Consider the following 24,400-nt stretch of genomic DNA (forward strand, 5'->3'; position numbering starts at 1 on the left):
AAAGAGAATGATCTCGAAGACTCCCTTTATAACTGAGTACCAAGGGTGCTGTATTCCATTTTTGTGGCCAGGTTTTGGTAGTGTGAGGGCTTCTGTGAGAAGTTGTAGAAGCTTCCTCCATGTCCGACAGAGCCAATGCTCCAAGATGGATCTGCCACTGGTCAAGATGAAGCCCATCAATTATGGTAGAACCACCGCTATGATAACATATTTATGAAGGAAGAAAAAGTTATTGCATGGGGGTAATAGTGCTCAGAGAAGAGTGAGAATATGTGACAGGAAGAACTCTGCAGACACCAAGGTCAGAAGGGAAGCAGGTTCTCCAGGTGCCTGGATTCCCTGCAGCCTGTGATAATGACCATGGTGAGGCAGGATGTGTCCCTTCAGTCCATGGAAATCTGTGAGGGTGCAGAGATCCTGTGGAGGGAGCCCCATGCTGGAGAAAGTGGATGCCCAAAAGAAGGCTGGGATTCCATGGGAAGCATATACTGTAACTGCTCCTGGGAGGGACCTCCAGACCATGGTGAGAGGAGCCTACACTGGAGYAGGTTTGCTGACAGGACTTGTAACCTCATGGGGGGCCCATGCTGGAGCAGGATGTTCTTGAAGTACTGTGCTCGGTGGAAAGGGTTGGATTCTGGAGCAGTTCATGAAGAACTGTAGCCCATGGAAAGGATTCATATTGGAGAAGTTTGTGGAAGACTGTCTGCTGTGGGAGGGACCCCATGCTGGAGCAGGGTATGGACTCTCACTGAGGAGGAAGCAATGGCAGAAGTAACATGTGGTGAATTGATTGTAACCCCCCTTTCCCATCTCCCTGCACTGCTGAGGGGAAGGAGGTAGAGATTCAGGAATAAAGTTAAGCCTRGGAAGGAGGGAGGGGTAAGGGGGAAGGTGTTTGTAAGATTTGGTTTACTTCTCATTATTCTGCTCCGATATTGATCGGTAATAAGGTCAACTAGTTTCTGCAAGTTGAGTCTGTTTTGCYTGTGACTGTAATTGGTGAGTGATCTCTCCCTGTCTATAACACACGAGTCTTTCATTACATTTTTTCTCCCCTGTCCAGCTGCAGGGGTGGGGAATGATGGAGCAGCTTTGTTGGGTGCCTGGCATCCAACCAGGGTGGAGCCTGGAACAGACACAGATGCTCAGCATGTGTAAGTCAGCACAGGCAGGGCTTAGGAACAACCACAAAACTACGTCTGAAAAGCAAAGAGTGAATTCGTTTTTGTTACCTTGCTAACTAGGAGATCCCCAAAGCAGCACCAGAGGCATGCAAGCAGGGAGGGAGGCACTGTGGAGCGTGGTCCTTGCTAGAGGATCACCAAAGCTGCTGTTCACACCTGTTTTTCAGGGATTCTTGCAGGTGTAGTTTACCACTGTGCTTTCACCTTTCCCGCAGTAGGGGAGGAATCTCAAGCATGTTCGATAGGGTGCCTTGAAGTCTATTGCAGTCCTGTGTTGTCTGACATCAGATGTTCTACTTGTGAAGCACACAAAGATAGAGAACAGTTAGAATGTTACATGTGCTTTCTACACCCAAGCTGCGGGTCACTTAGGTGTGTTTACAACCCTCCTYGTCAATCTTCCATTATTTTCTCCAGAGTGTTTGTTTATGTCCTGTCCACAGGCTAGGTGGGTAAGTATGGAGAATTGTGGTATCCTTATTCTAAGTAGCTGCTGCATATATGAAGCCCAGCAGTTGGTTATACTGACTATCTTATCATTTCAGGGATCATCCATGTATCAAGTGGACTGGTGGTGGCTGCAGGCGGGTTCCTGTCTTGGTGTTTCATGCTGAAGCCATTCTGACTAAGGACAGCTACCTCCGCCTAATTGGAGGTGGGTGCTTCTATGGGCCAGCTTTTGGCTTGAAGACATGAGGTAAAAGTCTCTTGCCTGGATGTTCCCTTCACCTTGTGGTGGGAAGAGGACGCAGTAGGAAAGAAATCACAATAATCTCCTGTCTCTGTCAACTGACATATTCAGAAATGCTTAATCCATTGGTGAATGCTTATATTGTCTTGTATTGTGATAAGTGTGTGTTCTTCCACTGAGCCCTGATGTGTTTTGAGTTGGAACTGTCTGCTTGCAAATTGAACTTGGAGGTCATGCTAGAATTTTAGAACTAGACTATAAATTCACTGTAGCTAAGACCTTAAAATCAACCATTGCAGTAAGTTTTGAGAATGTTTTCACTGTGGAATAAAGCAGCCAGCCCCACAGTTGTATGAATAATAAACTGTAGAGACRAATCTTTGAGTCTACAGCCTCACAACTGTGAGAAGGTCATAAACAAAATGGTTTCTGGCAGTACTTGAGTTGGGAGACCAAACCTATCTAGTGTCAAATAAGGGAGAGCACTTAAAGAGGCTGGGTTGTTATAAACAGTCACTTTGAATTTAAAAAGTTAGTACTTGTGGGTGTGTATGGCTGGGAGCTCATTCTGGATGTGCTGAGTTGGAGAAAAGCTAAATCTGCTCAGCTTCTTTTTGTGAAGGTGCTGACACTTCTTTCTTTTCTTGCTTTTTCTTTTCTTAGGTAATTGGTGCTTTCATTTCTAGTATCCTATCCAAGCAGAAATGCTTCTGGCTCATTGGGGTAAGGGGTGGAGAAGGTGATTTATGTGTGGAAACTCCTGATCCTTTTCATGTGAGTTAAAAACATACTTGGATGGTGCCAGAAGCTGATGGTAATTGTAGCCCAAGTTTTAACTGTAGCGTGGGGCCTCTTCTGCTCTTTCTCATTGGTTTAACAAGTTTACTGCTGAATAATGCAACTTGTTAAATTTCTTTCAGCTTTGTCTGGTTCCTGATTATGATMCTTCTTACTTTTTAAACTTACTTTTGTTGATAGAACATACTTCTGAAGTTTAATTTAATCTTCACCTTTTTATTCTCAGTTTGAATCAATTTGTAAAGTGCCTTTTCTAGGCAGTTCTGTATTCTAGCATTGCAATTTCTTTCTCTACTGTCTTTAAGCTCATCCTTTTATATGACAACTGACCTCTAGTCTTGCTACTTGCTTTTGGTTTATCTTATACCTCCAGGGCTGCTTTTGGTTTTATGACTTTCTAATTGTGTAGTGAGTTTATCTTTTTATTTCCTTGTACTCTTTACTTTATTTCCTACTATATTTGCTATTATTTGTTGGAAGATTCAGTACAGGTGAATAAGATGTAAACAAAAATTCAGTGCTTTATTTTGGGTTTTCAGGATCTAAAAAGTGATCATATAAGCTAGCCATGTCAATGAGGGGCATAAGACATGATTATTTTTATCTAAGAATACTAATGTTGAGTAGAGAAGAAAGCTGAATTCATGTTTGTAGTTACAAAGCAGTCTGTGTAATGGAATGTTTAAAAAAATAATCTGAGTATTTGTTAGGCTGTCCTGTGCTTTATTTTCTTCCGATGGGGTTCTGTGATGCAACTATATTATAACTAAGAATTAATGTAAATCAGTTCAGTGACAGAGGCATTTCCTATCACCCTTTGCCTGTTATGTGCTGCTACTCTGTGTGAATTAAGTGCAGCTGTACTGTGCTGAGTCCTTGTCTTGGGCAGCCTGAGTGACTCTGGTTTATTCTTCCAGGTRCAGACTCTAATCCCATGTCTCTTTGCTTCTTTGCAGAGCGCTACCACATGTCCTATAAGATTGTGCGAACAGACAGCCGACTGGTTCGGAGCATTCTGACTGCCCATGGATTCCATGAGGTCAGTGCAACAAACTTCTGATCTGATTTTGTGCTGGGCTGGGAGGCAATAATAAGGTTTTTGGATTTTTTGTGGGTTTTGTTGGGTTTTTTYYCCATAACTCTGCAKGGTTACAACCAGGAAGTTGCTATGGACGTCCTTGAGGTTTTTGGTTTGATCTTTTAATGTACCCTGCTAGTCAGACCAGAAATGTGTCATAATTTTTCACTCTCAGAGGAGAACTCATTAGTCTTAAGCCTGCAAAAGTAGGGAAAAAAGAATGCTGAAGTTTGGTCATGTTTTTTTTTCTCTTTTTGCTTTTGAAGCATCACACCTTTGGGAAGGTCTAAAAGATTCAATCTCTCAGCCTTTACAAGCTTTCAGAAGTACTGATGTAGTGTTTCACACTTCTAACATCTGCCTTACCCTAAAGAATGCTCCGAGTGCAGCTAATGACAATTTGAGAAATGTATAGGGTTGATTTTATTTCAGATTAATACCACCTTAAGGAATTGGTCTGACAAGTTTCCTGAACATATTTTAAATGCTTTACAAATTGTGTTGACACAGTCTATGAAAATAATAAACTCATAAGTTTGTTTAGAAAAATTAGACAGGGTTATTTCCCAGCATGGGAATACCTTAGGGCAGCAGTTTGGCTGGAATTGCTCTTATATTAGAGATAGTAGAGGAGACTGTCTTAAACTAGAATTGCTTTGGCCTTGTAGATCTACGGACAAGTGGCATTGCTTTTCATTAGTTCTATGTTTTTGTGTGTGGTGTTTTTTATTTGCTTTTTAGGTCCACCCTAATAGTACCGAATACAATCTCATGTGGACAGGATCACACTTGAAGCCCTATTTGCTGCGTTCCCTTACAGATATTCAGAAAGTCAATCATTTCCCTAGGTAAGGCCTTGATACCATGTTTTGTTGAATATCTGTGATGATTTGCAAAAATCTGAACATAGATACCTAAATAGAATATAATAGTACTGTAAAATCCCAACAGACTGGGCCAGTGCCACATGCTGTCTTCATTCTAAATGGTCTTTACAGTTTTGAGCGGATAGTATATGAGTCTGTATCTCAAATATTGGATTTTAAATTGTATTCTCTTTATTTGATGATTATTTGTGACTTAGGGTTTTTAGTTAGAGAGATAGTCCTATGTCCCSTGCTAAAGTTTGTAACCACCGTTACAGGAGATTGCTGTGCTTTAGTCTATCTCAGAATTGCAAGAAGTGCTACAAATTGTATTAATATCACCATAAGATAGAGGCAGTAAAGCTCAAGGGTAGTTGCAGGTTAGGATTTAGACATCTGACAAGGCTACAGATACTTTTATAACTAGGACAAAGGGTTGCTGTAATGTGGGGAAAAAATAGATACAGTCTCTTGTTTTGGGACTTCAGGTCATATGAACTGACACGAAAGGACAGACTGTACAAGAATGTCTCTCGAATGCAGCTGGCCCATGGATTCAAGACATTCCACATCTTACCTCAGACCTTTATCCTCCCGACAGAGTACCAGGACTTCTGCAGTAAGTGAATGGCTGGTGATGCCCAGACATAAAACAAAATAATGTGGTGTGGGGGGAAGGGAATTATTTTAAAATCCTAGCCTTTTCATCATGCCATTAGTTAAGGCAACAAAATTAGAGGAAGCTGGAAAGACAGCAGAGAAGGTCCACATGATTTCTGTATGTAATTTCTACTCTGCTGTTTACTTCATGCTTGTGTAAGTTCTTAAGAAGCTGATACGGGCTTGAGACTCCAGAATTGAGGGGGTTTTACGTGCACAGTGTTGTTGATCAGCTTCACAGTATCCCTGTCTAATGCCTGGGAGTACTGAAGAGAGAAGTGCCAAAAGGAGTCATAGGGCAGAAGAATGTATGTATTGGAGCAGCAGGAGGGGCTTCAGGGAGGGACTGTAATAGCTGCAGTGATTCCAAAGGGGTAAAATAACACATCAGAAAAGCACACTCTGATCTGCTTATGGAGTTCTGGAAAGCTTTTACCAAAGGCAACATTCTTGATTCTTGCTACTCTGTTAATAAGCAAAATAGAAGATGTTACAGACTTTTGTTGTTTACTTTAACCAGGTACCTATTCTAAGGACAGAGGCCCATGGATAGTGAAGCCTGTGGCCTCTTCCAGAGGTCGAGGTGTCTACCTGATAAATAATGTAAGTATTCACTAAAAGGGCTGTTCTTCAGTAACACTGTCTTCAAAAGTATGTCAGCTTCCAGGCAAAAGGCATCTAACCAGACACTGGTCTTACTCTGAATTTCAGCCATATATCGGTGAGCAGTTCAACAGCACTGAGCAGCTTGCAAAGCCCACCTGGGCCTGTGCTGTGTAACCAAAAGCAGTTTATTTTTTTCTATGCTGTGCTTATCTTGCAATCTACCTTTAAGCCTTTGCTTATTAGGAGCAAGTTTATCCTCCCTGAGACAGTTTGGGAAGCTGTGCTGCTTCATGCTCTCTTTGTGGCTGTCAGTAGGCTGACCTTGGGAAGATTACCAGAACTCTCCTTAGTTGCTTCCCTGCATGACCTAAACAGTCCTCAAACAGATCCCTTGTCTCCCASTTCCTCATGGAAAAGACGAGTTTAAATGAAACTTGATACAGTAGGAAGTGTATTAGTCTTAAAACTGTGCTATCTAGAGGCCAGTGTTTCCTTCCTGAGGTGTAATGGAGTTCTTTGAACTCAACATGCTGGTTTTAGTGTCTTTTGCTCTTTTTGGGCTTTGCAGGGAGTTAGGTTGTTATAGGTAATACATCTGAATAGGAGCCAAACACATGAAGGGTTTCCAATTAATACACTCAACAGCAAAATGACTGTTGAGTCATTTTGTTTTCGCTCATTCGAACCCCTTAGCCTACCCTGCACTGAAGGGGTCATGCTGCCTCATCTGTTCTCTACTTGGATCATTTCCCATAAAATCAGGGAGCGATTTGCCAAGTGTATGAGGTAAGTATTTCCAAAGCTACACTCAGTTTTTTCTTTGCTTGAAAGGGAGGAATGAGCTCAGGCTCATATGGCAGTTGGCCATGACCTGGGGAAAATACCCTCTGGGACCAATCCCTTTGTGTATTTCTGTTTGAGAAACACTGCAGCTAGTTTGGCCCACAGGCCAGTTTCCTTCAGTGTGATGCCATTAAAAGAGTGTCTTTCAGAATCTCATCATAAAAGTTTTTTGAAAACAATAACCCCCTGCAAAAAATAACAAACCTTTGCATTTCCCTGATCTGTATAGAACAGACTGTCATTCCTGTGTGATGTTCTGAGGGAAGCTGAACTTATTCTCTCACATTCTGTATAAGCACTTTTCTGCTCATGATGCTGGTGTTAATGGCTGAATATGTGCAAATTTGAATAAAAGCAGAATCCTGTGGTTCTCTTGTCTCTTTTGCAAACTGAGGGCAAGAAAATGCTGTACAAGAAATTGTTGGGTAATTAAAACTGGTTACAAGAGAGGCTTGCATACAGCAAAAAGAGCTTTTTCAACAGGTCCCATGACTTTGTGATGTGTATTTGTCATAGTTAGAAATTTTTTTTCTGAGCTACAATTGTAGCTTCATTTGAGTACAGGAGCTCCTGCTGTGAACTAGAAGTTAGTAGAAGGTAGGCAAAAAGGTTGGATACCAGCCCAGGATGTAGTTACAAAGATCACAAGTTCAGTCATTTTCTTCACTTGTGACTTCCTCACCAACTGCGGTTACATACTCCTTCCTGTGTCTTCTAAATCCCTTCTCCATGTGTTTGCTTAAATCCTTGAGAAGCAAACAGAGTAACAGTTACTTCTTAGATATGGAGTTTTTTTTTTCTCTGCCTGTTTTACATCATTGCCATGTGGCTGTTAAATCTATATTCTACTCTTAAGTATTTAATGGAAAATTCAATGGGCAGGTTTCTTTGGCAATGTAATCATTCCCAGACTTCTCTTTAGGATCTAATTACCTTAAATGTGTTGTGACTGACAGTCACGTGTTTTCATTTTGGTTTTATTTCTTCCTTCCCCAGACATAGTTATCAGTTATCCCTTTAGGAGGGAAAGGCGAGAAAAAATTGTGGATTTRATGTAATTTCTTCTTACTCCTTACATCTTCTGTTTGTTCACTCTTGCATTCTCTGTTCTTCTGCAGCCAAACCAAATTATTGTGGAAGACAACATCCTGGTTTCTCGTTACATCAGCAACCCCTTGCTCATAGATGGTAAGTGTGCTTAGGAATTGCTTTTCTCCCTTCCCCCAGCCCTGCATCTGCGGATCTATGCAACCTTTGTATGAGTTTAGTTCAATAATTGAGTGGTCTACCTTGGTCTAGCACCAGACAAATGTAACTAGAAAATTCGTTAAAACCTGGAAGCTTTTCAACTGGGATAGCTTCACGCACCTATGTCAGAAGCAGATAATGGTTTATTGCTCTCAGAGTCTGTTGAAATTTCTCAACAGGATATGATGTGTAAAAGATATTTGCAGTCACTGACTCTTGACAACTGTATTTCAGATTTCAAATTTGATGTGCGTCTCTATGTTCTGGTTACATCTTATGATCCACTTGTCATCTATCTCTACGAGGAAGGATTGGCCAGGTATGGGAGAATTCTTCTTTTCAATGTACCTGTTCTTGGTGATCCAGGCATTTCTTGGCTTGCCTCTCTACTCCTAAAACAATAGTAAAATGAGGAAAGCGCCAGTTAKGGAATTCTTCAGAGTTTAAATAGATGATACTTCATTGTCCCATCAATTTTCTTAATATAGATTATGGGATCTGAGTGAGAGATTTTGTTGTTTTTATATGTAATAAATAAAGCAAGTTTTCAGCTCTTAAGGGCTGAATGGTCAAACGCATCATCAGTGGCATGTTCATTCTCAAGGCTGGATTCTTCTTGAAACTTGGGATTATTGGTACCTTTGTGCCTCCTCTCCATTCTCTACAGGGAAGGGAATCCAAAGTTTCTCAAATTTATTCTAAAAAAAAAGCAGTTGGAGACCTGTTGATGACTGTATTGGTGTTTAAGACTTTTAACTACTCTTCTAAATTTTAGGTCAGTATTTGCATTTTCTGCAGTATCCCCTAAGTGGTTTTAGACTAGTTCGCAGTTTTTACCCTTCAAGATAACAATTTTCCTTTGCATGTAAGTCATGAAGGATATCTAAGATTTCCTAGAATCAACACTTATCTACCAAAAATACCTGTTTTTCTTCATCACGGAAGTTTAGCAAAATATTTTTCTGTAGTGACTAATAGATTTGAAGCAATCATCCCTCTGAATTCACAGCAGATCAGAATTTTAACTTCAGTGACAGCTGAGAAAAGAGCATCACATGACTGTGTTCAGCAGCAGTTTTAAGTAATGCTGTATCTTTCTTATAAGCACATTTGATGTCCTCAGAATACCTCTAGGGTTCATGCCTGACATGGCTCTGACTTGGGTAGATACTGAATCCAAATAATSTTTGTCCAAAGAAGATAATGAATCCTGAAGAATACGTAAATAATGATCCCCCAAGAAATATCCATTAAATCAATGCATACCCTTCAGGTGTGTTGTGAGGTGCCTCTGCCTGCAAAGATAATGTGAACACATTTTTTCCCTAAAAGGAGGTAGAAAGGGGAAGCTCGTCTTCCTTAGTGAAAAACTTGACAACTATATTCACTTTAGGAAGGGAGCCTTAAACATGCGAGACTTTTCTCTTGGGAGCTGGCAACTAAATTGTTAGCTGCGAATATTGCATGTTTTTGGGAAGTGAAGAGGGAAACATGATAATATAGATTGCCAGCCTGTTCTCAGAATGGTCAGTACATAGCAGGTCTTCAAAAATAGGATTTACACCATCATTAATATCTTGAAGGTGGTTCTGCTGATCTCTGAGGATAAGTGTGCATTTTGGCCAGTAGAGTAACATATTTTGCTTGGGGGTAATAGTGTGGAAGTGTTTATGGGGATGTGTATGGTTTAGGATGTGTTTTTTTTTTTTTTTTTTTTTTTTTTTTTTTTTTTTTTTTTTTTTTTTGCTTGTTTTTTTTTTTCTTTTATCAATTTCAGTCATGTTAGAAGTCTGGCAAGGGAAATGAGGGAGGAAGTAGGTATATTTCAATTGAAATACACTGGTCAGACAGTTCTAGTGAATCCCTAAAGCCAGAATCATCAAATTATTTAGGTGGGAAGGGAAATATGGAGTTTTTTAGTTCAGCCTCCTTCTTAAGACCTTCTTCAAAGTTCGGGCACATGCTCTGCAGCTTTATACCATAATGTTTGTAATAACTTCTATGAATGGAAATTTTGTAGTTCTTCTGACAACTTATTTCAACATTTGATTGTTTTCGCTACTAATATATGTGTGGTTTTTATATCTAACTAAAATTTCTCCTATTGCAATTTGACTGTTGCCTTTTGCTATGCATCTTTGAGAAAAATCTGTCTTTGTACTGCTGCACTAAGGGTTTGAACACAACTGTTGAATCTGCTCATAGCCTTCTTATCTGCAGGCTAAACAACTCTTTTCTCCTCAGCTTCTCCTTATACAGCATATTTTCAGCCCATTTTAATTGCTCTCCACCCTACTTGCACCTCTTAGTGAATGCTTCTATTGGGAAGCTCTTAAGTGGACATGATATTCTAGATGTGAGGGCTTGGCAAGCATTGGACACACAGGTAACAGGTACCAATCCCTTCCCTCAACCTACTGACTACATTCTTGTTGATACAGTCCAGCTTGTAGTTAGTCTTCATTGTTGGAAAGGCAAACTGCTGATTTGTGCTCAACTTGTCCATGAGGACACACCTAGGTGATCAGGGGAAGCCAGTTGATGTAATCTTTTTGGATTTCAGTAAAGCTTTTTGATGCTCTCTCTCTGAGTATCCTTCTGGACAAAATGTCTGACATGCAGCTGGATAAATACATCATCATATGGGTGAACAACTGGTCACAGGTTGGGCAGAAAGGGTTATAGTGAATGGGGTTACRTCAGACTGGTGACTAGTCACTAGTGGGGTTCCACAGGGCTCCATCCTCAGCCCTGTGCTCTTCAGCATTTTCATTAATGATTTGGATTCAAGGGCATGCTGAATAAGTTTGCAGAGGATGCTAAACAAGGAGGAGCTGTTGACACCCTCGAGGGCAGAGAGGCCCTGGAGAGGGGCCTTGACAAATCAGAGAGATGGGCAATAGCCAGCCATATGTAGTTTAACAAGTGAAAGTGCTGGATTCTGCACCTGGAATGGGGCAACCCTGGATGTATGGTTAGACTGGGAAATAAGCTGCCAGAGAATAGTGCTGTGAAAAGGTATCTGGGGGATTGATGATACGTTGGACATGATTCAGCAGTGTGTCTGTCAGCCAGGAGGGCCAGCTGTGTCCTGGGGTGCATCAGGCACAGCATCTCCAGCTGGGCAAGAGAGGGGATTGTCTCACTCTGCTCTGCACTGGGGTGGCCTCACCTCAAGTCCTGTGCGCAGTTTCAATCACTGCAATGTAAGAAGRACATAAAGCTATTAGAGTCCAAAGGAGGGCATGAAGATGCTGGAGGGGCTGGAGAAGCCATATGAAGAGACGCTGAAGTCACTTGGTTTATTCTGCCTGGAGGAGACTGAGGGAAGACCTCTTTACAGTGTACAACTCAGTCTTGCTAAGATCCCATGTCAGTAATACTTGCAAATCACTTTTTAGTGTTCTGAAATCCTTAACAGTTTTATGTGTGTTTAGATTCCATTTGCTTAAACTATAATCAAAACTAGAGCACGTGGCATCAACACACATGACAAGTGGACACACACACGACAAGTGGACACATATATCTACAGGACACCATAGCATTATTAATTAAAGTTTTCCTTTTTCTTTCAAATTGCATCACATYCGTCAGCTTTCTGTGAGAGGTAGATAGTATATGGAGACTAAATATGGCACCAGGTATYTTTATGCTGCTTTGTGGTGTGGTCAGCTCTACCAGTACCACTATGGAAGAGGTGTAGAGGAAATGAAAGTAACGAGCTGTTATCTCTCGTCCAAGGTCCTGATGCTGGAGAGTAGCTCTGGTTCTGTAACTGAACTTCAACTGCCCACTAAGCAGTTTCAGCTAAAGTGGCAGCTATGGCAAAAGACTTGTAGTTGAATGCTTTCACATGATAGGTATAAATTTATTGCGAACAGTATCTTTAATTGTTCTTAAGCYTTTCTCATCCACTGTGGCTGTACAGCTGGTATGTTCATGCAGCAAGCACTGGCAAGCTCTCTTTGGAGGACAACACTCAAGGTGAGCAGAGGTTGATAAAATTTTAGGTGGGCTCTTCTGTGTGGCCTCCAGATGGCACTAGTGGTCTTCAGTTGTCGCAGTTTGCCGTTTCCCCATACTCAGAATTTGCAGACACATTTGGTGAGAGGTAAAGAGCCTGAAGCTACTGGATTATGGCTTCCTGTTTAGCTGTTTTGCCATTCATTTCACAGTGTGAGTTGCATGCTGGGCGAGAGCAATGTATTGACTCACACAGTGTAATGTTTTGGTTTAAAGCTGGGACAAAAGTTTAGCTGTGCAAGGAGAGGGAAATGTTATAACCTTGGGGAGTAGAAGGCATTTTTAATCCTTTGCCTAAGGAAAGCGCCCCATGCTGCTTAAGGGTAGAAGCAATTTCTAGCAGACAAGTGCAAGGTAGTATCAGGGTCTGGAATCAAAGATGGTATAGAGGCAATCTAAGGTGAAAACTACCCGCAGAATAAAGCAATCTGGTTTTGGGATCTCAGCTAGTGCTTGTGGTGCAATATGGTGACTTCCATGTTTTGAAATTACTTTCTGAAGGCAGACAGTCTCTGAAGTGTAGTAAAGATGACCTTCTGGCTTGGTGCTTTAATTTCTTTTTCCATTTTCTTAGTCTGTCTGAAAGGTGATATTCCTGTCTAGTGTTTGCATATTCCAAGAGGAATCTGACTGTTTCAGTAAACTTGGTGGCCTCTACCAGAAAAGCAGAGCTATCAGGAAGCCCTAAGTTGTAATGATTTTTACAAGGAACAGACGTGGTATAACACACATTTGTGATGTTTCACTAGATACTTCCTTAGGCCTTGTTTCTTTTGGCATAGCCTAGACCTGTCATGACATGATCTAGAGTGGAATTTGGGGCTTCAGAGCTGAGGAAAAGTAAGACATTGCGTATCCATTATTTGTACCTTCTGTTTCACTTTCCAAGTTTCCTTTGAAGGAGATAGGCAGGGTATGTACCYAGATGTGTATAACAAAACCTTCAGCTGTTGTGCAGGAAGTACTAAATAACTATTTGGTTTGCCCTGGCCAAAGTTCTCTCTTTTTTGTTTTTGTATTTTTTTTAATGTAGTTTTTCAGGAAGATAATGACTTCAAAATGTTTATGTGGAGTGTTTTTTTCTGTCTTGGTTTTCTTGGGTTTTTTTGGGTTTTTTTTGTTGTTGTTTTTTTGTTGTTGTTGTTGGTTTTTTTTGTTTTGTTTTGTTTTGTTTTTTTGTTTTGTTTATTCTCTAAAAGAATACTGAGTAGAACTTAGGAAGCATTAATGCTGAGTAGGTTCCTTTTCTAGCTATTTCCACCCCACTCCATTTGGAGTAAGCTGTATTTATCAGGGACAGAGCCTTAGGCAAGCAGAATCAAGTGTGAGACTTGTGGAGAGTTACTAAAAGTGGTATCAGTGAATGTGCTCTGGTTTTCTTTTGTCACAGTACAACTTTTCCAGTCTTGCCTCCCTCCAACTCTGTCAAAACTCCTTGAATATTTTGTGCCTGGTGTACCTCTAGAAGGAATGCTGCTAATAGATTCATTTGGAGATATTCAGTGATCTGTTTGGAGGAAGTGGAGTGGGATGAGGATTTCTTTTTCTTGAGGTTTGAAACAAGATTGGAGCTGTGCTTAAGACATAAAGCAGCACTGGTTGGTTTAAGATACTCCTCCTGTTGGATTGAAAAGTGTGTGGAACACTTCTCTAGTACATATTTAAAAAAAAGTAGACAAAGTGTGCTGCCATACATCTGTTAAATTGGCAGAGATTTAGTAACTTTGTGCTGGAAAGGACAATTATAATCCAGATTGGCTTTCTGTGATCATAGCCTGGAGAATTGTAGCTGGGATCCTTGCATTGAAGGTATAGGTTTGGAAAATGAAATGGTCATGGCAAACTTGGTCCAGGTTTGCCTGAGGGTGTAACTCTTTCATCTGATCATATATTTAAAATCTTGGTAATTTTATTTATCTGAAATTTCCAAAGCAGGCAATGTAATGTATTTATTGACATACCTTTTATATCTTAGTTTGAATAAGAGATACATTGTTAATAAACTACAGTCTTAATTGTAAACTTTGACGTTCTTTTGAAGGTGACTCACCAAGCCCAGTTATGTGGGAGTCCCAAGGCTYCTCTTACAGCCAACTGCTGAATTGGTGGATTATGCTGGTTTTTGGAGGGACATTCMTATAAGCAGAGTAAAACAAGCCTGATTTGTGCCTGAAGTACACCTGAAGAGAGCATAGGGCCAGGAATAGCTTGTGCTTTTTGTGAGCCTTCCCTGTTTTGCTAGTTCTCTCTTCTGTCTAACTTTCTGTCCTCCTGTGTGGGGCAGAAAGGAGCCTGGTGGACCTCTCTTGCCTGGTGCCTTCAGGTGTAATGGGGGCTCAACAGATAGTTTGGGGAATTCATAGCAAAATGGTTCCTTGTTTGGGGGAGGCTTCTTAATAGGCTACTTTTTCTCCTAAATCGTGTTTAGGCAACCCTATTTCTGAGCTTGAATAGCTGGAAGGGTCCTAGACCATCAGGAACTTGTCTTTCAGATTTACAATGAATTTCAAAAATAGATTAGAGAGAAAAAAGAGCAAAACTGAGCTGAAACTCAAACATTCTTGCAAAAGGCCCAAGGAGCAAGCAGCAGCTTGGGGAGGCTTTCCAGTGGGGCACAAGGGTTCACTCTGGGGTTAGACAGCTGGGTTTCACAGTGCCTGCCACCAGCTGCCTTGCTGCCACCTGAGCCTCGTGACACCCTTCCTTCTCGGTAGCCTGGCTTCCTAATTTACTCTGGCTCCTCTGAGTTATTCACCATTTCTGTGCTGGATTCCTGTGGTTTCCAAAGAATTCAGGTGCTTGCTTTGAGCCAAGGAATTCACATTACCACACAGGCTGTGCTTAGGCCAGAGCTGGCTGAGCCAGCCACAGCAGCCCCCTGCTCTTGCAGTAACCCCTGTTCTGCAGCTTCTGCTCCCTAGGGAGTGTAACTCATTTATTTCTGCASAGACACCTGGGATCAGGCTACAATCACTTTAGTACACATTGCCCCACGTAGAAGCTGTAGAGCAGTGCTGTTCACTAGGTGTATTTGCTGGGCTTGAGGCCCAATTCAGTGGATAGTGCATCAAGCCAGAAGACTTTATGTTGCTTCCTTACTTTTTAATTACTATTATCAGATTCAGATCACTGAGGTGAATAACTGCTGAATCACTGAGGTGTGACCCTACCTTTGTGCTTAACAGACAGGCTACTAAGCAGTAGCAAAGGCTGGTCAACTCTTGGTGACAGTCTGTACAATGAGAGCTAGAGAATGTGAGAAACAGAAGAGGAGAGGTTCCCCAGATCACAGAGCAGCTGAGATTGGAAGGATCTGGTCCAAGCCCATGTACAAGTGGGGCAATCTAGGTCTGGTTGCCCAGGACCATGCCTAGATGGCTTTTGAATATATCCAAGGAGGGAGAGACTCYACAACCTCTCTGGGAAACCTGTAACAGTGCTTGGTCACCCTCATGGTGTTTTATGCTCTGAAGGTTCAAAATCTAGTTAATGGCAATGCACAAGTTGAAAACATGCCAATTTGTTGTGAAAAGATTAAATAGGTATTTTCTTTTTTCCCTGTTCCTGCAGACATCTGGTAAAACTGCTCCTGGATCTTGTTCCTTAACATAGAACTGTTGGAATAATTTTATTTGGCTTTGATTAGAGAAACTGTCATCATAGAGGTGTCACCAAAACTCTTTTTTATGTTTAGTGGTTCTGTTACAAGCTTTAGCTCCTGTTCATACTCGAGTGCTAACTGACATATCAGGTGGATGCTGTGAAACGTATTAATATTGGATGTAGAGGGATTGTGATGGTTTTTAGACTTCTGTTTTCTGTCCTGTACTGTAAGGGAACTGTGTTCCCTAAACAAAGTGGCGGCTAATAGACTAACAGGGAGGCTGAAGTCTAATTGCATGGGGAGGAACAAGGGACTGGGAAAGTGACTCCAAGTATAAAACGTGAGGAGCATGGTCGTAAAAGCACTACACTGATTATTTCCAGGACATTTATGCAAGAACTCTGTGTGCAGTCATGGAAAAGTCTGTCTTAATGTGAGCTTTTTTGTAGCACTCATTTGAGAGAAAAGGGATGAACTATTCTTTCCTTATTCCCACTCCAGAGTCTTTTCTCCTTTCCCAGGCCCTGACTAGATGCCTCAAATAAGCATTCCAGAGCTGTCAAGTTTCATGCAAAACCATGTAACATCTTCTGTAAATATTTAATGATCCAGTTTACATGTTTCTGAAATGACTTGAACACTTTACCTTGTGGTTAATTCATTTCCTGGAGTAATGCTGGAGATAAGGCAAAGAGCATTGTACAATCCCTCGGGTAATGTCCTGCCTGAAACTGTGACAGTAAAAGGGTAGTTGTTTGGGTGAAGGCAGTGTAGGAGTGTGGGTCAGGGGCTAAAATTTGGTGTGGTAGATTTGGGGATTTTTCAATGTGAGCTCTGACATGTTTTGTGGATTGCAAGGTGAACAGGGAAAATGCTTGCATGTCACTTGTGGAGGTGTCCTATTGAAGGTGCAGCTTAAGTGTGATTATTAGGCTTTTAATGAACTCCTACAACAAAGAGAAGGAGGACTGTAATGTGTCAGTATCTGAATGCCAAAGATGAAACTCAAGCATGACAGGGAGACAGAGGTTGGGATGTCTCTAGACACTGTACTGTTAGTCTGGAGGCTGAGAGTAGTTCTGGAGTCTGAAGGAATTAGTAAGGATTTTCCCTTTAATTTTCTTTTTGTGCTGCCCAGGCTCCCTGCTGCTACTACTGCCACCCCTCTGCTTGCTTTTGATTGCTCTTTCTCCCTCACTGATCTAAGACAAAGTACAGCCAGAGGGAAGGGAAATGTGCTGTTGGTGAAGGTGAGCTGTGTAGCAGGATGTAATTGTTGGTATAGAGAATGGGTTGTTTCCCTCATCCAAGCTGGCCTGTGTGATTTGGCTGTGACCAGCAGAGACATGAGCAGATGTATCAGAATAATGGAATGTATGAGTGTCACTTCTCTATTCTAAGTTTTGAATTCAGAAATGAAGGGCATCTCCTCTGTCCTGCTGGGGAAAGAGAAGCTGCAGTGAAAGGGAGGGCTGCTAAGCCTGTTCCCAGTATAATTGCTGCTTCTTCTGCCTGGGAGGCTGTATTACAGGCAGCAGTGTGAGTGGAAACTGAGCAATGCAGTCAACGTCATTTTCCTATTTCCAGTTGTAGTTTTGGGGTAGAAGCTGTCCTAGAATATTTCTGCTTAGAGGCTTTTGGAATCTAATCTCTTGTATATCATACTTTAAAGGACAAGATTCATAAGAAGGGGAGGGTCTTGGAGTGCAATAAGGCCAGGTCAACAGGTTAACAAAAGTGAGTATCTTTGGTATCACTTGCAATTCATTTTCGACAGTGAATATAAGTAGCACATAACATCAGGACATGGGAAGGTGCTTCCTATATTCTTGCCGCTGTGAACTATCTCTGTGTAATATGTATCTCAGAGATGAYGCAGGTTAATGCTGTGAGAGAGGACCATTCCTCTTGCATCTTCTATCTGTCTCCTCTGCATCCTTTCCAAGCACATTGGCAGGTGAAAGAAAGYTCAGTCATTCAATTTTGAAAACTGGTGGTTGGAACTTGTATTATAGAGAAAGCAAATCTGAATTCAGGCCAAAACGGAGTTGATATCCTTTTGATGGTGGATACAGAACAGACATCCATTCCTTTCTTTTGCTAGCTGCATAATATTTCATGTTAACAATAGAACTCTGGTTTAGATGAAGTGGGGACAGAAAAATGCACTGAAGTGGCAGGAAACCTTCCTGTCTTAATAATAGTGGAAAATTGTACCTTTTTCCGCTTTACAAGTCCTACAGGAAAATTCCGTGTAAGAATTAAAAGCAGTGTGAGTCCAGTTGTTGAACCATTCAACCCAGACACACTTTATCAGCAATGTCTGTTAAATGTGTTATTGGGGACTCTGCATTGCAAGGCCTATGGTATAGTCCAGAACTTAGACAGGAACAGATCACAGTGGGGGAAAATGACAGCTGCTTGAAGGAGAGCGAGATGGTATTAGTAAGCAGAAGATAGTGTTTGATAAGTTTCCCTTGATAAAAGTCTCTTTTGGCTGAAGATGGGCCTCCACGTGTGGACAGTCCAGCCTCTGGTTTAGGAGAACTCTTGGATTCCTGTCTGATTGCAGGCTCCCACATAGCAGCATCCACGAGTAATGCTTTGGCTCAGAAACGGTCCTATCCTGGCAGATGGTGATCTGGACTCACGTACTTGTGCCTTCATCACTCTTTGGCTGAATTGCAGCAATATGAGACACCTGGGCATGAAGCCTTCAGTGTTTAGAAAAACAGCTCATGCAGAATATTGCAGCATATGCTTGTGGTAAATTCTGTTTAGGCTTGTCCTTTTTTTTGTGACCCTGCTTAACATATCGTTTTTGAATTGCTCTTAGAATCTTGGCTCTTATCTTTTAAGCGACATGTATTCTATTCTTAGTAGTGGCCCAGAATGAAATTGGAAAAGAGTGTTGCCCTAAAATGAAATAATCTTCTAAAAGATTATAAGACTCCTCAAGAGTTTATTCTGATTTCAGGTTAACACCTAGAAATTTTTACAAGCATCGTTTTTCTACTTTTATTGTAAGGCCTTTTCCTACGACTTTGGTTTCTCTAAAATAATGGGTAAATTTCTGCTGGAGCAAGACATTCTGACCCATGTAAGCCTCTTGTCCTCCCTGGAGAGAGCAAGTGTGGTGAATGAGTAGCATAGTTACTACTGTGGAAGAAAGATACAGTAAAGTACTCTCTGAAAAGCTGTAGAACTGAAGAGTACTGAAGGTAATTGTAACTGGTATTTCAGAGAAAGTAACACTCCTCCATCTCAAGCAAGTGCAAGACACAGAAGTGTAAGGAGTGTGGGCTATTGCTAGCGTTGTACTTCTGATCTGTTACTATTCTGACATCCAGAGGCTATTGATAGAAGCTCTAGAAATAGCTTGGATTTTCCATTTGCAGGCTTGCATTTAGCCTGAGGCTAGTCAAACCAGCTGTGGGTGAATGTATTAAGCATTTAAAACTAAATATAAARCTTTGGCTTTTTTGATAGTAGATATGAATAATTGAATATTTTGGAAGGTTTTGGTGCATTGCTGAAGTTGCCCATTACATCCTTCAAGACAATAGCATCCTAGTAAAAGAGAAAGCTTATGTACTGAAAGGTCTAAAACACAGTGAAGTATCTTCTGAATAGACAGTCCCTGTGGAAATGTAAAATTCTCTGAGCGTGGAGTTCAGGCCACCTAATAATTAAGGATGGTCTTTGTAGAAGGAAGCTAATGCAAGCATTTGAGGATACAGAAATACAGTTGTTTAGAGTATTGTCTGTGTCTGCCAGGGGTTCTTATTCTCATATTTGAGTATGAAAAATTAAAYGCATAAGCTGAAAAGTGTGGTGAACCTAATTGCTCTCTGCTTCGAAGTACCAAGGAAACCATGACATGAAATGGCTCTCTGATTGTGCTTRATATCATCCAGGATTTGGCTGACAGTATATTTCAACAAATACTTTCAGCATGCTGCCAGTAAATGATTGTTAAGATGGAGATGATGAAATTATAATTAAGAAAAAAATATTTGATAGGGCTTTTGTCACTATTTTTGAAACAGAAGTGCCAAATCCAGGAAACTTACAGTTAAACTGAAAAGAGATTCAAATACTTCAAGCTGTGCAAATATGTGTAAAGAGATCCAAACTTCCAAACTCTTTTGTTGCCAGCTGCTCTGACTTCATATGTAGTTAAAGCTGAGAAAAATATGGTGCAAAATACTTTTCACTCCTTTAACCTTGCCACTTAAAATTAATTATATCATGAGGGGTTTATTTTTCCCCCTCCTTCCACATTTGTATTTAAGAATAATTTTAAGCATCTTCATGGATTTGCTGGTATAGCTTTTATTGCAACAGGTATTTCTCAAAATGGCTACCAAGTGAGGGCAGTAGTGGCGTTGTTTTAACTGACCAGTAAGATCTTTGATTTTTTGGCAGTCCTTTCTAAAGGAAGGATTTTTTTTTGTGTGTGTAACTTGTTAGCTGTCTTTGTATAGTTCAGCTTCTACTGAACTATGGAAAATAATTGGAGAAGGATGAAAAGAAATTACTATTAATGAAAAAAAATGGAGGAGCATTCTTTTCTGGACATTATTTCATTGCATGACCAGATGGTCCAAATTTTTCTCCCTCTTTCATTTTTCCTGAATCCTGTCTCCTTTTTCCTGCATTGAACCTTCTCCCATTTCTATTCCCCTTTTTGTGCAGCTCACCCTGTTCTCCTTAGTACACACTTTTCCTCTTGCTGCGGCTTCTTTGGATAACATGTGTTTGACTCTATCCTTACCCTTTCTTACTCCCTTTTATCTCTTTTGAGACACTGGCATCTTAAGCTCTTGTGGTACAGGAGGATTGTCAGAGTGAAGGTGTTTTTCCTCTGGTCAATTTTTTGTTGTTTGGGGTTTTTTTTGAACTGGAACATGCTTGCTGTTATGAGCTATGGTGATTATCAGGGGCTCATGCTGGTCATTCTACCAATTGAATGCTCTGGATTCTGCCCTCAATTTTTTTTTWAATTTCTTTTTCTCCCAAGTCTGAGGTCAAAAGTATGTATTCAATCAGGATGTAGTGTAAGAAAATGAGTGCAATTGGGCTAGAAGACTATTSTAGGTCCCTTCCAACTGCAACTACTCTATTACATAATATTCGCATTCTGTTACATTATTTTTTTGCTTGATGTCATGTCCTTGTCTAAATGYAAGATTTTGCAAATGTCACCACAAGTGGTATTATCATCTGCCTGATTTTTTTCTTTTTTTTTTTAAATTGTTTCGTCAACTGGTCCTAAAATGGAGGCCCTGCCCACTTTTTGTTGTGTTTGAAAGAGGGTGTACCTGCATCTGATAGAAAGTTGATTGGTGTCTTTCTGTCTTTCTTAAAGAGGTGGGCTATTGATAAGATTACTAAATTGGTTCAGTGCAGTTTTGTGCTGTATTCCTGTACACATTTTGAGGCTTGTGGTGTCCATTGTATTATGTCAACACAAGCGTATCTGTACCCACGAAGGAACCTGATCCGGTTTAATAAATAGATTAGTAAAAACTTTTAGATGGCTTGCTGTGCAGCACAAGTGCTTTTGTACTGGTGAAATGAATGTGGATAGCTGAGGAAAGAGAATTTAAATAGCTCCAGTGGCCATTGCAGTGATTGAAAAAAAAAGCGTATAAAATTAAAATTTTGTAGCCASATCAGTACTTGGTCCTTTGGCATCCTTCTCCCTTTTACGTTCTATTCCCCCTCCATGCACCTCAATAGAAAACAAAACAAAAATACCTAAAACACCTTACAGAAGAAAATCCTGGACTATTTTCCAGTTGAATCAATTATTTGATTCATTTCAACGCAAACATCTCTGATGTTAGTACATGGCTAAAGGAGTGGTGATGGGGTGCTTGGTTACAGTAAGGGTAATGCCTTTCGGCAAAGAGGTTGTTACTGTTTCCGTAAGAAACAGGCTGATTTAACTGCTGTATTGTTGGCTGTAACAGGTTCATACAGAGACTAGATAAGCTTGTCTTGCTCCTCATTTTGATCTTCCTACAGTTCTTTTCTCTGTACTCAGCTAGGTGATGTATTTGAGATACAGAAGGGGGCTGTGTAGTCCCTGAGAATGACAGCACCTTGGAGGAGGTGCTGCCTTATTGCAGAAATTGGTCTGGCTTGTACATTGAACCTGGTTTCCTGGATGTCTCTTGAGAAAGTGATTTGGCAGGTGTAGGCTGTGTAGTTGGTGGTAGAAATCTGTTTTCACCCTCAGCCTTTCCTAAGGTGTCCTTATGAAAAACTGAGCTGTGCTTATATGAGACTTCAGGAAATATTGACAATGGTATGTATATGTAGCAATGGGTCTTAGGTATTCATGGTGCATCCTACTGTGACATTGATTGTCTGAAACAATGTGGCCTGTTTGGCCAGAGTGTCCAAGGACCACAAATGTAAGAAGTAAAAAAAAAAAATCTAGCATCATGCATGCACTGTTAGGCTGTGAAAACTCCCAGGCCAACAAAACTCCCTGCTCTTAAGATGCTGGAAAACAAACTGAAGGTCCTGTATGTATCCTTTGAGGATAAACTGTGTTTTTTGTGAGGAAAGGTTGCCCTTGATGAAGTCTCATTACATGCATTCTCTCTTCAGCTGTTGCTGTTGAGTAATCTGTATTGTAGTTTGTGGTTGTAGTGACATGCTTGCTGTATCTAGAAAGAATGAAGAATGCCACTTGTTCAAGAAATACTGTGTATTTTTATTCCTCTTTACAGATTTGCAACAGTGAGGTATGACCATGCAACCAAGAACATTAAAAACCAGTTCATGCATCTGACCAACTACAGTGTCAACAAGAAGAGTGGAGATTATGTCAGGTACTTGGCTGGAAAATGGAACTTGTTCTCTAGAGGTTGGGTCACTTTATCTCAGTTCGTCTAATGCTGCTCCGTAGAGGTAGGCCAGTGGTGTCAATCTCCTTCTTTCATTTATTTTTAGCTGTGATGATCCTGAAGTAGAGGATTATGGAAACAAGTGGAGCATGAGTGCAATGCTGAGGTACTTAAAACAAGAGGGGAGAGACACTGCAGGTCAGTAGAAATCTTGTTCTTTTATTTCTTTGTTGGATCTTGATCATCTCACTAGTGTGAGTTCTAAAAAGTCAAGGAAGAGCCYCAGTGAGTCCCATTTAGCACCAGAGCAGGGTGGAGGGAAGCATTGTTCCTTACTCACTGGAGCTGTGCGTTTATTCTCTACCCCCAGAGATAAGGCCTAACCCCTTCCTTTTTGCAACTAGTATTCTGAGACTTTCTCAGGGTGTGTTTTGTAATATTTTACCTACATTTCCCCTTTCTTAAGGTCATTCCATTCCTTCTAAAAGCTTCCCTCCCTCTACTGCTCCTATGGCCTGTTCAGTCTGATGAGTGACCAACCTCTGGACAGCTGTGCCAGTTTGAATGACTCTTGGATGTGGTGTCATCTTTCCATGGCTCAGGTTTTTGCTGAGTGTTTTCATTTAGTCTGTGTTTCATATAAAATAGCTCCCCCTTCCACACCTTTGCCAGGTCTGCTGGGAGTAACTGCATCTGCAGAGCAGAATCCGGGTATATCCTTTAAGGGATAAATTACCTGTGATAGCAAGACATCAGTAAAACTACTGATAGCATCTATAGCCCATACTGCAAATGYTGCCAGGGAACACTTGAATATTGGAGAAAGGGGTTTGAATCTGGCRTTCAGATGGAAGTAGACTTTTTTCCATCATATGCATGCATGGCTGTCCAATCCCTTGCACCATATGTGTTCAACAAGCTATGAATGCATAGTTATTAATATTGATACATCTCCACACCTCRCCCCAACCTAAAGTATAAAATACACGCTCTTAATTAAGTAAACTACTGAGCAATGCAAGCAGTTTTCTTCAACTATCCATTACAAGAAGTTTCGCACCTTTCTCTGATGCATCTGGTTCTGGTCATAGGGAGGCAGAATGCTGGCTGGAAAGTTCTGGCCTTGTCTGGGCTGGCAAGGTTTTTGTGCTCTGGGTTGTTTATGTATACTGGGATGTTTCCATGCTGTGTTGGTTTCACTTAGTTGTTTTTTGGTACAGAAGTTCACATCTGAATTTGCTTGCATGCTCTTTCTGTAATTGTTCAGGTCTCTGCATGTCATCATCTGTGCATGAGCAATAGTAATTGTAGACCTAAAGTAAACTCTCTAGTCAAGTGGYTTGTAGAAGATACTCTTTGATGCAGGGATTGCCCAATGTCTGTGTGGATTTGCTTGTGTTTCCTTTGASGGGTGGGGAAGGCTGTCCTTTCATCCTTACTAGCTTTTGAGACTATGACTCTAGTATTTGTTCATTTCTTCCTCCTCTCACTTCTCTATTGTTTGTCCTTGATAACAAAACCACCATGGCGTTCTTTCTGTTGCATGACTCATCCCTAATCCAGGTCTAAGTCTAATGTACATCTTTTCTTGCCTTTTGCTTCCTCTGTCTGCTTAGACTCCTGATCCTGAGCTCTGTTCACAGGCTCATGCAGGAGCAGTAAGAGCTTTCTTGCTGAGGGTTATCTRTAGGTCAGCAGGATTGGGAGCTGTCACTAGTCATATAATTTTGAAAAGATTTATGAATTTTGGTATCAGAACAGCTGCTTTAGAGAAAGGTGCAGTGTCACAGAATAGTAGTCCCATAGAAGTTCACAAGAAAAATTTTTATATCTCAGTGCTTATGGCTTATTCTCTGTAGTTTAAAGGCTTATCTCATTAACCCACTCTTGTTTAACTCTTGTTTAATCATTCCTAATATTCAGAGTGGGC

The 24,400-nt window shown here is 40.9% G+C and overlaps 1 protein-coding gene across 1 annotated transcript in view; it reads left to right on the forward strand.

Moving 5' to 3' along the window:
- The window catches only part of TTLL5 (tubulin tyrosine ligase like 5), a 128,106-nt gene that overhangs the window by 2,761 nt on the left and 100,945 nt on the right, over positions 1–24,400 (forward strand). Inside the window, exons 3-11 of the mRNA XM_057376020.1 lie at positions 1,733–1,842; positions 3,633–3,715; positions 4,496–4,602; positions 5,109–5,239; positions 5,801–5,883; positions 7,848–7,917; positions 8,212–8,296; positions 22,354–22,455; positions 22,577–22,668. Coding sequence (XP_057232003.1) covers positions 1,733–1,842; positions 3,633–3,715; positions 4,496–4,602; positions 5,109–5,239; positions 5,801–5,883; positions 7,848–7,917; positions 8,212–8,296; positions 22,354–22,455; positions 22,577–22,668 — 863 coding nt within the window. The remainder of the gene's footprint in view (positions 1–1,732; positions 1,843–3,632; positions 3,716–4,495; positions 4,603–5,108; positions 5,240–5,800; positions 5,884–7,847; positions 7,918–8,211; positions 8,297–22,353; positions 22,456–22,576; positions 22,669–24,400) is intronic.

This window comes from Malurus melanocephalus, unplaced genomic scaffold, assembly GCF_030028575.1.
Source record: "Malurus melanocephalus ecotype Western Australia unplaced genomic scaffold, MMel_1.1 scaffold_0, whole genome shotgun sequence".
In the NCBI taxonomy this organism is placed as follows: domain Eukaryota; kingdom Metazoa; phylum Chordata; class Aves; order Passeriformes; family Maluridae; genus Malurus; species Malurus melanocephalus.